The sequence below is a fragment of the Tyto alba genome, unplaced genomic scaffold, assembly GCF_018691265.1.
Source record: "Tyto alba isolate M040663 unplaced genomic scaffold, T.alba_DEE_v4.0 Super-Scaffold_20, whole genome shotgun sequence".
In the NCBI taxonomy this organism is placed as follows: Eukaryota; Metazoa; Chordata; class Aves; order Strigiformes; family Tytonidae; genus Tyto; species Tyto alba.
Window position 1 is genome coordinate 9,706,825 of NW_024881283.1, and position 12,387 is coordinate 9,719,211.

Here is a 12,387-nt window from a genome sequence, read left to right on the forward strand (position 1 = left end):
GGGAGGAGATATCTGGGGCGGGGATGCCGTGCTCTCCCCCAAAACGCCCGTCGCTGAACCCACGGGGCCAGCAGCCACCCCGGGACAAACGCGAGGTGTGCGCCCGGCCGGGGGGGGGACGTGCTGGGTGCTGGCGGGGGGGAGCGGGGGGGGCTGCGGCAGGCTGACCAGGTCCCACCGGGACACAGCCAGCACAGGGTGGGTCGCTCCTGTAGCTGAGCCCCCTGCAACTCCCGGCCCCTCTCGGGGTGACTAACGGCTCCTGCCTCAGCTTTGCCACCCCGGCCCGGCCCTGGGGGGGGGCAGCTCCTGTGGTTGGGGGCCGTGCCGGGGTGTCGGCGGTGCCACAGTGTCCCCAGGAGCCACCAGCATCCCCCAGCTCGCCGGGGCTGCCCACACCCACCCTCGCAGGGATGCTGCCCTTACCGTAACCGCATCACCCCGCGGCTGCAGGAGCCCCGGGCGGGGTGGGGGGAGCTCCGGCCGGCGGGGCCAGGGAGAGCCCGGCTGGAAGAGGTAAAGCGGCAGCAATTCAGGGAATCCTAATGACAGGAAGGCGCTGGGGAGCAGTGCCAAATCCACACGGTCGGAGCAAGGACAGCACAAGCAAGAGGGGTGAGAACATGTGCGGAGAGAAAAAAAAACGTGCTCTCCCCCCAAGCTCCAGCAAAAGCCTTTTGCTTTTCTAACTCCTCCTGGCCTTGGGCGCTGCTTAGGGAGAGACAAGCGGAGCCGGGGAGCTCGGGGTTGTATTTGCAGCTACACTGAGCTCCCTGGCTCGATCCCTGGCAGCATCGCAGAGCCAGTGGCTGCATCCATGAACCTCCTTCCCTGAGGGGCCCTGGGCTTCCCCCGGGGTGCTGAGCCACCGAAATACCGGGACAGCTGGGGCAGAGGTGGGCAGAGGCCTTGAGCTGCCATCAGCGCTGCTCTGCCCATCCCTGCCCTCCCTCGGCCGGGCAGGGACCTCCTGCCACACACGTCCCCCTGCCTCAGTTTCTCAAGCTGTGAAACTTCCGCAAAAAAAAAAAAAAAACCCAACCCTGTTTCCCTGAAATTTCTCTCAAATAACGAGCCTGGGGTTGCTCTGAGGCTCCAGCCCAGCCCCAGGTCCCCCCCGGGGAGGTGATGCAGCTGTTGGCAGGAGCAGCCGTTTGCCCTCGGGGCAGTGAGAAATCCCACCTCTCTGCCCGAGCTGCCCTGGGGCTGGTGCAAACTTTCCCGCCCGCAGCAGCCGAGCCCTGAGAGCCCACAGCTGGGGGGACGTGGGGCTCCCTTGCCCGTGGCCACCACCTCCGTCCCTCGCTGCGAGCGAGCACTCGCTGGGTTTCCTCACGCCCCTCTGCAAGGAGCCAGCAACTGTTAAGTGATGCTGAGCAGAGAGCAAAGGAAAAGGGCAGCCCTTCGGAGAGCTTCCCGCACGGGCAGCGAGGGAGCAGAAGGGGAAAAATAGCAGAGCTGGCTGCCACAGAGAGCATGGGCAGAAGGGGAAGGGATCCAGCTGAGCACTGCTGGCGGAGGGCGGGCAGGCAGGAGCCTTCTGCTGCTTCAGATTTCCAGGTTTCTGTTGGGGGACAGTGAGGCCACACCGGCCCTGGTGCCAGGCAGGGGTGTGCTACGGCAGCGGGAGCTGTTTGGGGCCCGGAGAGGGTTGGGGTGGATTTATTTTGAAGGCGGCTGCTGCTGTGCCTGTGGGCACAGGGGGTGGGCTGGGGAGCCCAGCAGATTGGGCTTTTCAGGTCGTTTGGTGACAGTGAGCAGTGGGACCTCCAAGGGCCCCAGCACAACCCCGTCAGATGCGCACGGACAGAAGGGAAGCTCTGAAGGTGAGTCTCCTCCCCCCTCGGAAAAATCCATGTCCCGTGGTGCTGCCAGGTCCCTTCTGGCTGCCGTGGTGCTGAAGGGTGTTCCCTCCAGCAGCCAGCCCCAGTGACAGCCGGGCAGCCTTCAGAATCTCCTTCAAGGACTCCACTAATTAATAAATGTTCCTCTGCTGCAGTAGGAGGTACAGTTATCCCAGGTGTGGGTGCAGTTTGAGCCCCGACGCTGCTGCTGTTTTGCTTTCCAGTGAAATCAAGCAGGAACAGCCCGGGGCAGGTCAGGGGACTCGGTACCTGGTCAGCAGGAGACCACGGGCAAGAGCCCTTGGGGGGCTGAGGCTGAAAGTCAAATTCAAGTAGCAGAAGCTATTTATGGCTGTGCTAAAGCAGGGGCAGATCAACAAACGAGGGGTCAAAACGCCAGCACGGGGCCCGTAGCACGAGGCTCGGCCTCTCCTGCTCCCTACGAGAAGCAAACCCTCGACACGTGGAGGCTGCCGCGCTGGTGGCGGAGCAAGGAGGGGACTTGGCTGTCGAGGAAGCTCCTGGGGGGTGAGCCGAGGGAGCCCCCGCCGCGGTGAGAGGAAGGAAGGAGAACTTCCAGCTCTTCCACAAAAAGCACAGCGGTCTTAATCAGAACAGTCCCGCAGCTGAAACTGGAGAAAGAAGCAAGCTGAGCAGCAGCAAAACATCTTCCCTGATTATTTGCAAGAAACATTTTATTTAAAAAATTACTTTTAAGTCTTGATCCAAGTAACACTGCGATCAACAAACATTGTTAAACCAGAGTTCAGAGAGGTTGGGCAGCCCCTGCTACGCAGAAGAATGAAGAAAAGACTGAAGAGCAAACTATTTTAAAACTAGAAGGCAACATTTGCCTCAAACATCTTGACCAGTTTTTGAATACCTTAAAGAGGAAAACAAAATCAAGTGAAGCTGATGGTTCATCTAACAGATGTCTCGACTTTCAACTTCCACACATGGGTAACTTGTAGCCAGCGTGTCTAATTGTGAAATCATAATGCATAGCAATGCAGAAACCTTCCCCAGCAAGGTCAGCCCTGCTCGTGGTGCTCAGGTAACAAACCAGCAGCGGTATTCGCGATGCCACGGGGGAGGAGGAGAAGAGGGTGCCAAGGGATTCCAAAATAACGTTTGCTGTCTGTGCACACACCCCGGGAGGGGTCTGTGTTCACGGGGCAGTGAGGCAGGATGCCCGTGCCGTGCCCTGGGCCGGGGGGGTCCCACGCTGGGCCAAAAGTTACTGCCTTCAGCCTCAGAGGGTCTCCGTCAGCTCCGCAGCGGTTGCTGCCCGTCCCTGTTCCCTGCAGCCCTGCGAAGGGGAGGGCTCAGCAGCACCAAGGGTTAACACGTGGCAGAGGGAATACTAATGGGAGCCAGGAGCCCAACGGGACCTGGTGCTACCCGCCCCCCCCCCAGTCACAAACCAGCCATCCCCACCGGAACGCCACTGACCACCCCAAAGCCCGGCCTCCCCCCCCCGGCGCTGCTGCCAGCTGCCCCAAGCACCTCAGCCCCGGACGTGTTGCCCCGCTGTGAAATGGAAGGAGGAAGAAAATAACCCCGGGGGTAAAGGCAGGTGTTGGCAGGACCGGGGTTTAATTCCCTCCTCCGTTACCAGAAGCCAGGCGTGCTAAGCGCGCTGCGCTGTGCGGGGCAGGGATCCGTGCAGCAACCCCCCCGACACCCTGCAGCGGGGGCTTCCCCGGCACGGGGCTCCAAAAGCACAAGGGCCAGGAATGGGTGAGAGACCAGCAGCTCCCCTCTCACGGCACAAACCGGCCCCAGGCCCTCCAGCCTCAAAACCTCATCCGCTCGCGGCCGCCTCGTCTTGCGTCCGCACGAAGGGAAAAGCGGCTCTCGGGTGGCGTCACCCAAGAGTTCGGCGTCCGGCCACCGTGCAGCTGGGGGCCGTGCCCCTCTGAGGCACCAGCCCGGCCTCAGCGCTCCCCGTGTGTGGTCCCGGGCAGGCTGGGGGGGCAGGAGCCCTCGGGACGGGCAGGGGAGGGCTGGCTCCGAGCACCAGCGAGACCGAAGCCGGAGGGCGGCCGCGTGCCGTGCCGCCGGCAAAGCGAGAGGCAGGGCCGGGAGGGCACGGGGGGGGGTAACGCCGCGGGACTCGGGGAGCAGCAGGCTCCAGCACTGGTGCCTGAGGAAGACAGCTGATTGCCCAGAAAAATAAACTCAGCAGCAGCCATGACTACATTCAGCGAGGGGACATTCCCTCGCATTCAATAGTGTTTAATCTTCATCTAGCTCAACACAAATCAGTAGTGCAGCAATATAAATACAACCGAGGAAGTTAAAGCCTTTCGGCTTTTGTAGCTTAAAAAAAAAAAAAAAAAAAAAAAAAAAAAAGCCAATGAAACAAGTTTCCAGTTTTTAAATTAAACACAAAGAAAGGCAATAAACTTCCCACCCATCCACAGAGGAGCAGTGGCATCCTTCATGCCAGCAAGAGGCTGATTTCTGCCCGAGGACAGGGGTGCGACTGATGGAAGCAGCACAGTGAGATAAGGGAGTGGGTGTGGGGAAGGACCACCACGGACACCCCTCCCAGAGCCCAGGCAGCAGGGACACCCGTGCAGGGCCACCCAGCACAGGGCCACCCGGCCACTCACCGCGTGATGCCCCCGGGGTCCCAGTCCCCCCTTTCCAGCGCCCACCGGACACCACGCGCGTACTTCGCCCCGCGTTAGGAGCACGCAAGGGCTCCTCAGCCCGAACAACACGAGGCCACTGAAGCTGCCAGCCAGAGGGAGCAGCCGGCTGCTGGGAACTGGAGGTATCAACCCCCGTTTGCCTGGGTTGTGCAAATTTTGAGGGGAAAAATAAAAAAAAAGCACAGTATAAAGCGCTTTGTAACTGAGATATGGTTAACGTCCAGCCTCACGGACGGCTTGGCAACCAACAGAAGGTGCTGGGGCCACTGAACAACATCTCACAGCTTTGGAATTAAGTACCAAAGGGCCCCTCGCAGCTCTGGTACCCAGCAGGGAGCGTGCTGCAGGAGGGGGGCTCCTAGCCCAGCCCATTACCACAGACAGGTCAGCTTTTCACATCTGAACAGGCGCCGTGTCATCAACACTCCCAGTGAGAAAAGCCTGACAGTGATTTAGAAGAGCTCCAAAACCCTCTCCTACCTGCAAGCTGATGGAGTGTGACCAGAGTGTTTAGATTCCCCCTCGTCTACGCTCCAAAAGCAGCCAAGTGCATGTGAAAGGACAAGTCTAAATCAAAATAGTGCTTAAACCATTAGGGAAGGTGGGAGTGAAAGAGAAGAAAGCTGTTGGACAGCAAAAGTAGCCCGTGGTAGGCTACTGGAGCCTGAAGGGAGCTCAGAGCACGGCTCAAAGCACAGCCTTGACCTTCCTTCTCTGAGGAGCTCCCACAGCAAGTGAGCTGGAAGTCCACGGGTGTTTCCTCCACTGCAGTCTGAGGCGGGCTAGGAGGGTCCTGCACATTCACAGTCGCGCCAAGTGGTTCTGTCCTGCTCCTTTCCAGATGCCAGCTCTGTCTTGCGACGCTCCGCCTGGGGTTCACAGTTGCCTTCTCCTCCCTTCGATTTCCCTTGAAGTCCAAATTCAAGTACAACCAGTTTTAACTGAATGAAAAGAAACCCACAAAAACAAAAGTTATTTCCCGTGACACAAGTTAGCAGCGTTGTCCGAATCAAAGTGGCCTCCAAAGGCCCCTGTAGGACAGGGACAGGAGTGGCCTCTCCCACGGAGCTCCAGCAAGGGCCGCCCGACGGGAGCTATAGGATTTCCTCCCGCTGGTTCTTGGGTTTGAGCATCACTTGTCCATTGCGCAGGGAGCCGTTCTGGCTGCGGAGCAGTTTCCCTTTTTCACGGTCAGGCCACGTGAAGATGGCTTCATCGCTGTCCAGTTCGGACTCCGAGTGCATCAGGCTAGTGTTGAGGACCTGGGCCTTCTGTCTGCCGCCTTTGAAGGAGAGAGATTCCCAGGTTAAAAATACTTTTAATACTGGTCAACCACCTTACCTTACTCCATTCCCTCTAAGTCTCCTTCTCCTCTCATGCCAGAGGGGCAGCCTAATCAGACTTTCCTGTGTCTGTCACTTAGTCCTTCAAATACTGAAGCCAAAGTGATCCCGTTTCAGATGCTCTGGCAGGACAGAGGTCACAGCACTCCAAGACAGTGCAAAGTGCAACGAACAGGTAGGAAAGCGAATTATGTTACCAGAAGGGACTGTGAGCAGACACAGGAGCTTTGTCTGCCTGACCTTGCTCGGGGCACTGCCTAGAAAGCTGAGGGCTAACGGCCGAAGTAAAGAGAACGTGCAGGTGTGAGAGGGAAGATCGCTGTGTTCTTACTGCCCTCCCTACTCTCCTCTTGCCTGCAAGGGAAGAGAGATAAATTAGCGGGCTGAATTTAGATTAATGAGCAAGGACAGGAAAGAGACATTTACTGATATTGCCAGCAAAGAAAATATTTTAATTTAGCTTTTCCTTAATGGAGAAATGCAACATTTCCTCTGTTAGCAGAATGCTCCCTGGACATATCTAGCAGGGAAAAAGACTTTAGTCAGCAGCCAGGCTCAGAAGAAGCAAGATCAGTTTAGTTACCAGAGAGCAAACGGCTGAGGCACATTTGCTACAGACTGCAGAACAACGAGCTCTTTATTTAACAGTGGGGCTCTGCTTGCGAGGTGACAGATGGTCAGATTAAAGCAGAGTTGGGTGCTGAGGGAGGAAAACACACCCGGTTTTTCTTCAAGGGTATCCGTATTTGTGCAGTTGGGACGGCCCGGTTCTCAGAGGAATTGTCTGATCAGCTCTGTCGCTGCAGTGCCCTCCAATGCTGCTGTCAGGCACTGTTCGCTTTGCTGGAACACCATTAAATGGGATAACACTAGGATGAGCAGTTATTTTCCACTAGCAAACAAGGATCAGGGACTATTTTCCACGCACAGTTAAAATAACCCCTCCTCTAAACAAACCCAGGACACACACTCTCATTTGAAACACGTATTTTGGCAGCTGAAGTGCTCCCCAGCATTCGGTGGGGCTGAGCTTTGCACACCCTTTCCCACCTTTCCCTCCGTCCCTGGTCAGTCAGCAGGTGACCACAGCTCGGGTCAGGTATCAGATCCAAACGCAGCAAAAACGCTCCAGCCTGAAATAACTCCAGGATCTTTGCAAAGCACCTGACAAGCGCTCTCTAGGACAGCAATGAGGGCAGAAAAATGCTGGCTAAGAACACTGAAGGCCAACGACTGCCTTTGTGGAACGGGCCAAGGGGCCTGTAGCCACTGAGGACTTCATGGGTCTCCCTCCTAAGATAAGCATCTGCTTCCTGGAAAATTTAGAGGATGAGCTAAGATGTGAAACTTTCACAGCCTGAAGCTCACAAGGGCAAGAATGAATAAATTTATGAACATGTCATTTGGGGTGGGAGAGTAGCGGGGCAGAAATAAACATCGCTCTCTCCAGTCCAGGAGCATTCTCAGGTTGCTTTCAGGAGTCCCTTTGCTTACTAGCCAAGGTCGACCAGCTCAGTGAAATGCTTAGTGACACTGAATTCATGCTTTGCTGTAGAGCATGGCCAAGGAATTGGATATTGGCAAGAAGCAAACTACCAGAACCCAGTGGAAAACTTTAGAGCAAGAGAAGTTACAGTCCAGACCCGGTTTAGGGCTTCCTGGGTCCGGCCGGTCTGCCCAGCTCACACGCATCCACTTACCACTTCTGTGATACAAAGTGGAGACATCAGGACCAGGCCAGTTTCAGCCCCAATTTCTAAACCACAGAGTTAGATAACTTGACTAAATACCCTCTATACAGATCTGAAACAAGCTCTTAGATCTTCTGAGACTTGTCTGTCAGTGTCTAACACCACGTTTGTTTCACTCGGTGATTTTAAGTCCACTGAGGAAGAGTGTTCTTAGCATTCTGGAAACGCTGAGCTCCTCCCTCTCATGTTTTACCTGCTTTGGGATTTGGTTTTAACTCCAGACTTTCTTGATCCGTTGCATCCAAAATCTTGTATTTGCTTTTTCTTTTGGATTTTCCTTTTTGTCTAAAGGGGAAGAAAAGGAATTAAGAGGCAGGCCATTTCTAAAAAAGCCGGAGGAAAAAACAACTCTAATCTTCAAAAGCTAAAGTACTTGCTTATTTCAGATTATGTTCATATCACAAAGCAAAACATTAAAACCATTGCTTTAGTTGCACATTTATAGCTAATGCAAATCTTGCTTCTTAACTGAACCCAGAGTTCTAGGATTTCAATGTTTCACTTGAAACACCGACAGAAACTAACACCCCAGGGCTAAGCAGATGACCTGCTGGCACGACGGGTTTGAATCTTTCACCTCCTAATGCAGCTACTTGGCTCTGAAGCACTGATACAGTGGGGGTTACAGCCTCAGTCCCACCTCTTGCAACAGCAGATCACCATCCAGGATAAGATTCCAAAGGCAACCACAATGACGAAAGATGCAATGATCACATACAGCACACTCCACTCTGAAAGCAAAACACCCCAGAGATAAAGACGTTTTGGCACCTTATACAGCTGACAGTGTGCGCTTTAGATGACTGTTCTTGGGAAAGCAAAAGAAAGGCCTGACCCTCCGCAGAATTAGAGGCTAGCATCCATCACTGACAGCACCGCTAGCTCACCCAGGGAAGCCAGAGGCTTGAGATCCAGTGTGCAGCCTCGCTGCACGAGGGCATTTTTCAACGTGTCTTTATTTATAAAACTTACTTTCTTGCGTCAGGAAACCTCTCTGTAGGGGCAGGACAGAAAAGAGGTGTGTTTTACACACTAAAAACAGACTCAGCTCTTGGTGAGTGTTCGCCGAGAGGGTCTGAAGAGGAGTTGCTTCCCTATCAATGATCACCTGCCGAGAAGGCAGCACGTAGTGAGACCGGGGCAGGGACCATCTCCTTGAGTGAGCACCGTGTCAGAGACACTGGGAGAAAGCAGGCACCTGTTACTCTGCCCACCCCGGGTTTCAAACCCTCTTTGCTTTCCGAAGATGAACAACCCCAGGGCGGTTGCACGTACCACAGTTGCTTTCGCCGTCCCCCATCTGCACCCTGATGAAGTTCTCCATCCAGAACGGGTCGCAGACACAGCGCTTGGTGAAGGAGTCACAGCGTCCGTGCTCGGAGCAGTTCAGCTGACACGCTAGGGACCAAAACCAGCAAGGTGAGCCAAAAACGGGACAGCCAACGCCTGCAGGCTCTACCTGGGAAGTCGTCACTCTGTAGTTCACCCACAGCTCAGCCGTAATCACAAGCAGTAAGAAGTGTGAACGTAAGCACCTAGCCAGTCCCCCTTCACTCACAACCTAACACACACAACGTGCTACGAAAATGTTGCCTCATGAATCATGATTTTGATAGAAAAGTTACAGAATTTGTGTGTTTGTTAAGTGAATGTTTTAAAATAAGGTTCTGATTTTCAAATTCAAGCCCAGACTATGAGACAGACAAGAAACAAACAGATCCTTTAAAGAGACCAGACAGAACTGAAGAGTGGCTTTTGTAGGCCATAAAATCAGGAAGTCATGAAAATAATTACATAATTCTCATTTAAAATATCTGATCAGCAAATGATCCTCATAGGATGGAGCTCATAAAAGAAAAACAGTGCTAAAGTAAAATTGTCAAAAAACGACAGAAGGGAAACATTGCCTTCAGACTGATGTATGTCCTGCAGAGGAAATGAGTACGTTCACAGCTACCAAGAAGTTTTATTGTTTTCAGCATGACACTCATGTCATTGGCTGTATTCCATTAACACTATATTTTAGTTTCATAAGTATCAATCTGCTTTTGATTTTGTGAATTCTTATCTTCCCAGCAACATGACAATTAACCATTTATATGAAGTTGAATAGTGAACAGACAGAATCAGCTGGTAAGTAACTGATTCATTTATAGTCTAACAGACGTATTTTCCTGCTGCCCATTTACTAACACGAAAGCTACTGGAGCGCGTGTATGTGCGTGCACAGGAAGGGGTTTGCAGCACCCATGAAGGTCCTTATCCTGGCAGGTGTCTGAGAAGAAGCAGAGAGGTGTTAGCTTGTACCACAGCAGCTCTTACTTACTGACTGTGTTAATTTCCAGCGCCCGGAAGATGAGGAAGTCTGACTGTTGTTTCCGCAGTTCGTTTTTTAGCGTCCAGGCTACCTCTCGGCCTTTGAATATCTGATGGGGAGGCTGGTTCTGTACAAAAAACACCATCTTCGTGCTGGAAGTCAGACAAAATTGATTACCTGCTGCTTCTCCAAACATCAGCTACAGCGTCATTCTCCCCAGTCTGTCATTAGAGGGACCTATTCAGAATCCCAAACTTATTTAAGACTAGACTTCTGGCTCCATCTTGAAGAAGCAATAATGGCAGACCTGGTCATACAGCAGAAACCCCTTCAGGACACCTGATCCATCCATATTTTCAAAGCCAGGGCTGGACTGTTCTTGAGTTTGCTATCAAGCACATCTTTGCATGTTCATGCTAAGCATGCAAATCCCCAAACTTTAAGGTCCTGCCATTTTCATCATCTCCCTCCCTCACCGTGGGATCCTTAGACCTCACTACACATGGAACTTGGGGGCTCATTTAACTGCTCAGCACAGAGCTCCACCATCAGGGACAGTGAAGGTTTAGAGTCTTTTGCAAAGCTTAGTTTGAATGTGCAAAGTGTTAATAGCCAGAAAAAAAGTGCAGGTGTAGAGGATATTGTATTCTGCATCTTTTACTGCATTAACTTTATGACAGAAGAACTGGCTCCCCTAGGCTTGCGAGCTTTGCAGAACCCCGCGTGTCCTTCAGATTCACAAAAGGATGCATGGATGTTTCAGATTTATTATTACTCGTGAGCCTATGAGTCAACAGGATATTAGTGAAGCCCTCAGAGTATGTGAAAAAAACAGCAGCTGGGGGAAAAAGATCTTTTTAAAACAGTACAAGTTACTTTGATAGTTGAGGCAAAAATGGGATCTTAAAGCCATCTGTCAGAAAAAAATCCCTGCTCTTTTATAACACTTCCCACTCTTTTGTCTACTCAATAAACATATAAACAGATGAAGCATTAATTACAAGAATCCCTTCCTTGCCTTACTCAGTGAAGAACAGTGGCAATGGGCCTGGTCGTGGCAGAGACAGAAAGGTAATATTGCAACAAAGTGCTGGCTCTTCTGTTCTGAGCTCTTCAGGTTTGCACGGACAATGAATTCTGATTTTACTGCTACAGCAGGCAACGTGGGCACGAAGGAATCGATACATTACTGAACTCAGGAAAGTATAAAGTATAACTGCAGATTTATTGCTGATTTGCTGCATAACTTTAAGCATGTCCCTTAAATCTTTTTCAGTGCTTTATCTACCTTAGAACTACTCCACTTTTAGTAAAAATTAAGTGCAATATTGCACTTGTTTCAACAGATTACCACTCTGCCCTTGATAAGCTTGTTGCCATGCCACTCACATGCATGTTCAGGCATCCCCAAACACACCTACAGCAAGGATGGACTGTCGTTAGTACAGAGATATGTGTAGCTATTGCTGTGACAACGCTACAGCACCAGTTGCTGAAGCTTTCTGCAGAACAGTGAATTTCCCAGAGCAGCCATTTGTGCAGAGGTAGAAAGTTGAACTCAGTCAGGTACTTTCATGCCAAAGCAGCATGGCCAGGATCCAGCTGGGCCGAACCATCCCTTGTAGGACTTGCTGGTTACTGTACTGGAGCTGAGCAACACGGGCCAGGCAGGCAGCACGGCCCTGGCCTACAGCCCTGCCTATAAGCAAACTTCCACTTGTTTAGAAGAGACCAGCTGCAGTTTATTGTAAACTAAATAGCAATCAAACCCAACTTTTTTTTATGCCTTCAAACAAAAGCTACACTCACTCTCAACATTTTATTTTATGTTATACTGAAGCAGTGGTGTATGCAGTAAAGCTAATTTAAAGCTACAAAGTTGGCATGCAGGGCTGCTGCTAAGGGGATTGCTACACCCCCACCGCTGGTGTGGCATCAGCATTTCACCAAACTACTCCTGCACCGAGCCCCTTTAGTTCTCCAGTTATAAATCACAGATGTAGAACATCCTTCAGACAGTCTCCACAATTTTCAAAACCAAGTAAGATTAGTCCTAATTTTACAGATCTGGGGGCAGACACGGTAGCTTTTGAGGACAACGCACCATCTCCAGAGGAGAAAGATACCCAAGACCTGCTTGGCAACACACCTTCACTGACCTGAGGAAGCAGGAATATCAATTTTAAGCAACATCTGCACACGTTCCAACTGTCCCATCTGCTTCCCAAGAGAAAACAGCCCTCGGTTTACTAAACCCTCAAGCAATCCTCCTCCACGTACACTCACAGACAAACCCTACCTTTGTTCAGTGTATGGTTGGATCTTCTGCACAGTAATGTCCGAGTCGAGGACCCCCAGCAGAACGCCTATTTGTCGGATGAACATCCCCTTCTGCCTCTCAGTTAGCTGGCTGACATTAACATCCAGAATTATCTCCACAAGGTTATTTTTCCTGGGATCTAGTGAGAATGT

General features: G+C 52.0%; 1 protein-coding gene across 3 annotated transcripts in view; it reads right to left on the reverse strand.

The window, feature by feature from the left end:
* Nucleotides 1–4,042: 4,042 nt before the first annotated feature.
* Nucleotides 4,043–12,387, reverse strand: part of KIAA0319L (KIAA0319 like) — a 35,112-nt gene continuing 26,767 nt past the window's right edge. For 2 of the 3 annotated variants that reach the window (XM_032997196.2, XM_042793608.1), the window contains exons 16-21: nucleotides 12,215–12,374; nucleotides 9,925–10,067; nucleotides 8,874–8,996; nucleotides 8,239–8,329; nucleotides 7,792–7,883; nucleotides 4,043–5,786 (exon numbers count right to left, since the gene is read on the reverse strand). In XM_032997196.2, coding sequence (XP_032853087.2) covers nucleotides 5,599–5,786; nucleotides 7,792–7,883; nucleotides 8,239–8,329; nucleotides 8,874–8,996; nucleotides 9,925–10,067; nucleotides 12,215–12,374 — 797 coding nt within the window. In that variant the 3' untranslated portion in view covers nucleotides 4,043–5,598. Of the gene's footprint in view, nucleotides 5,787–6,566; nucleotides 6,691–7,791; nucleotides 7,884–8,238; nucleotides 8,330–8,873; nucleotides 8,997–9,924; nucleotides 10,068–12,214; nucleotides 12,375–12,387 lie in introns of all 3 variants that reach the window. The other variant, XM_032997198.2, reaches the window with a different exon arrangement.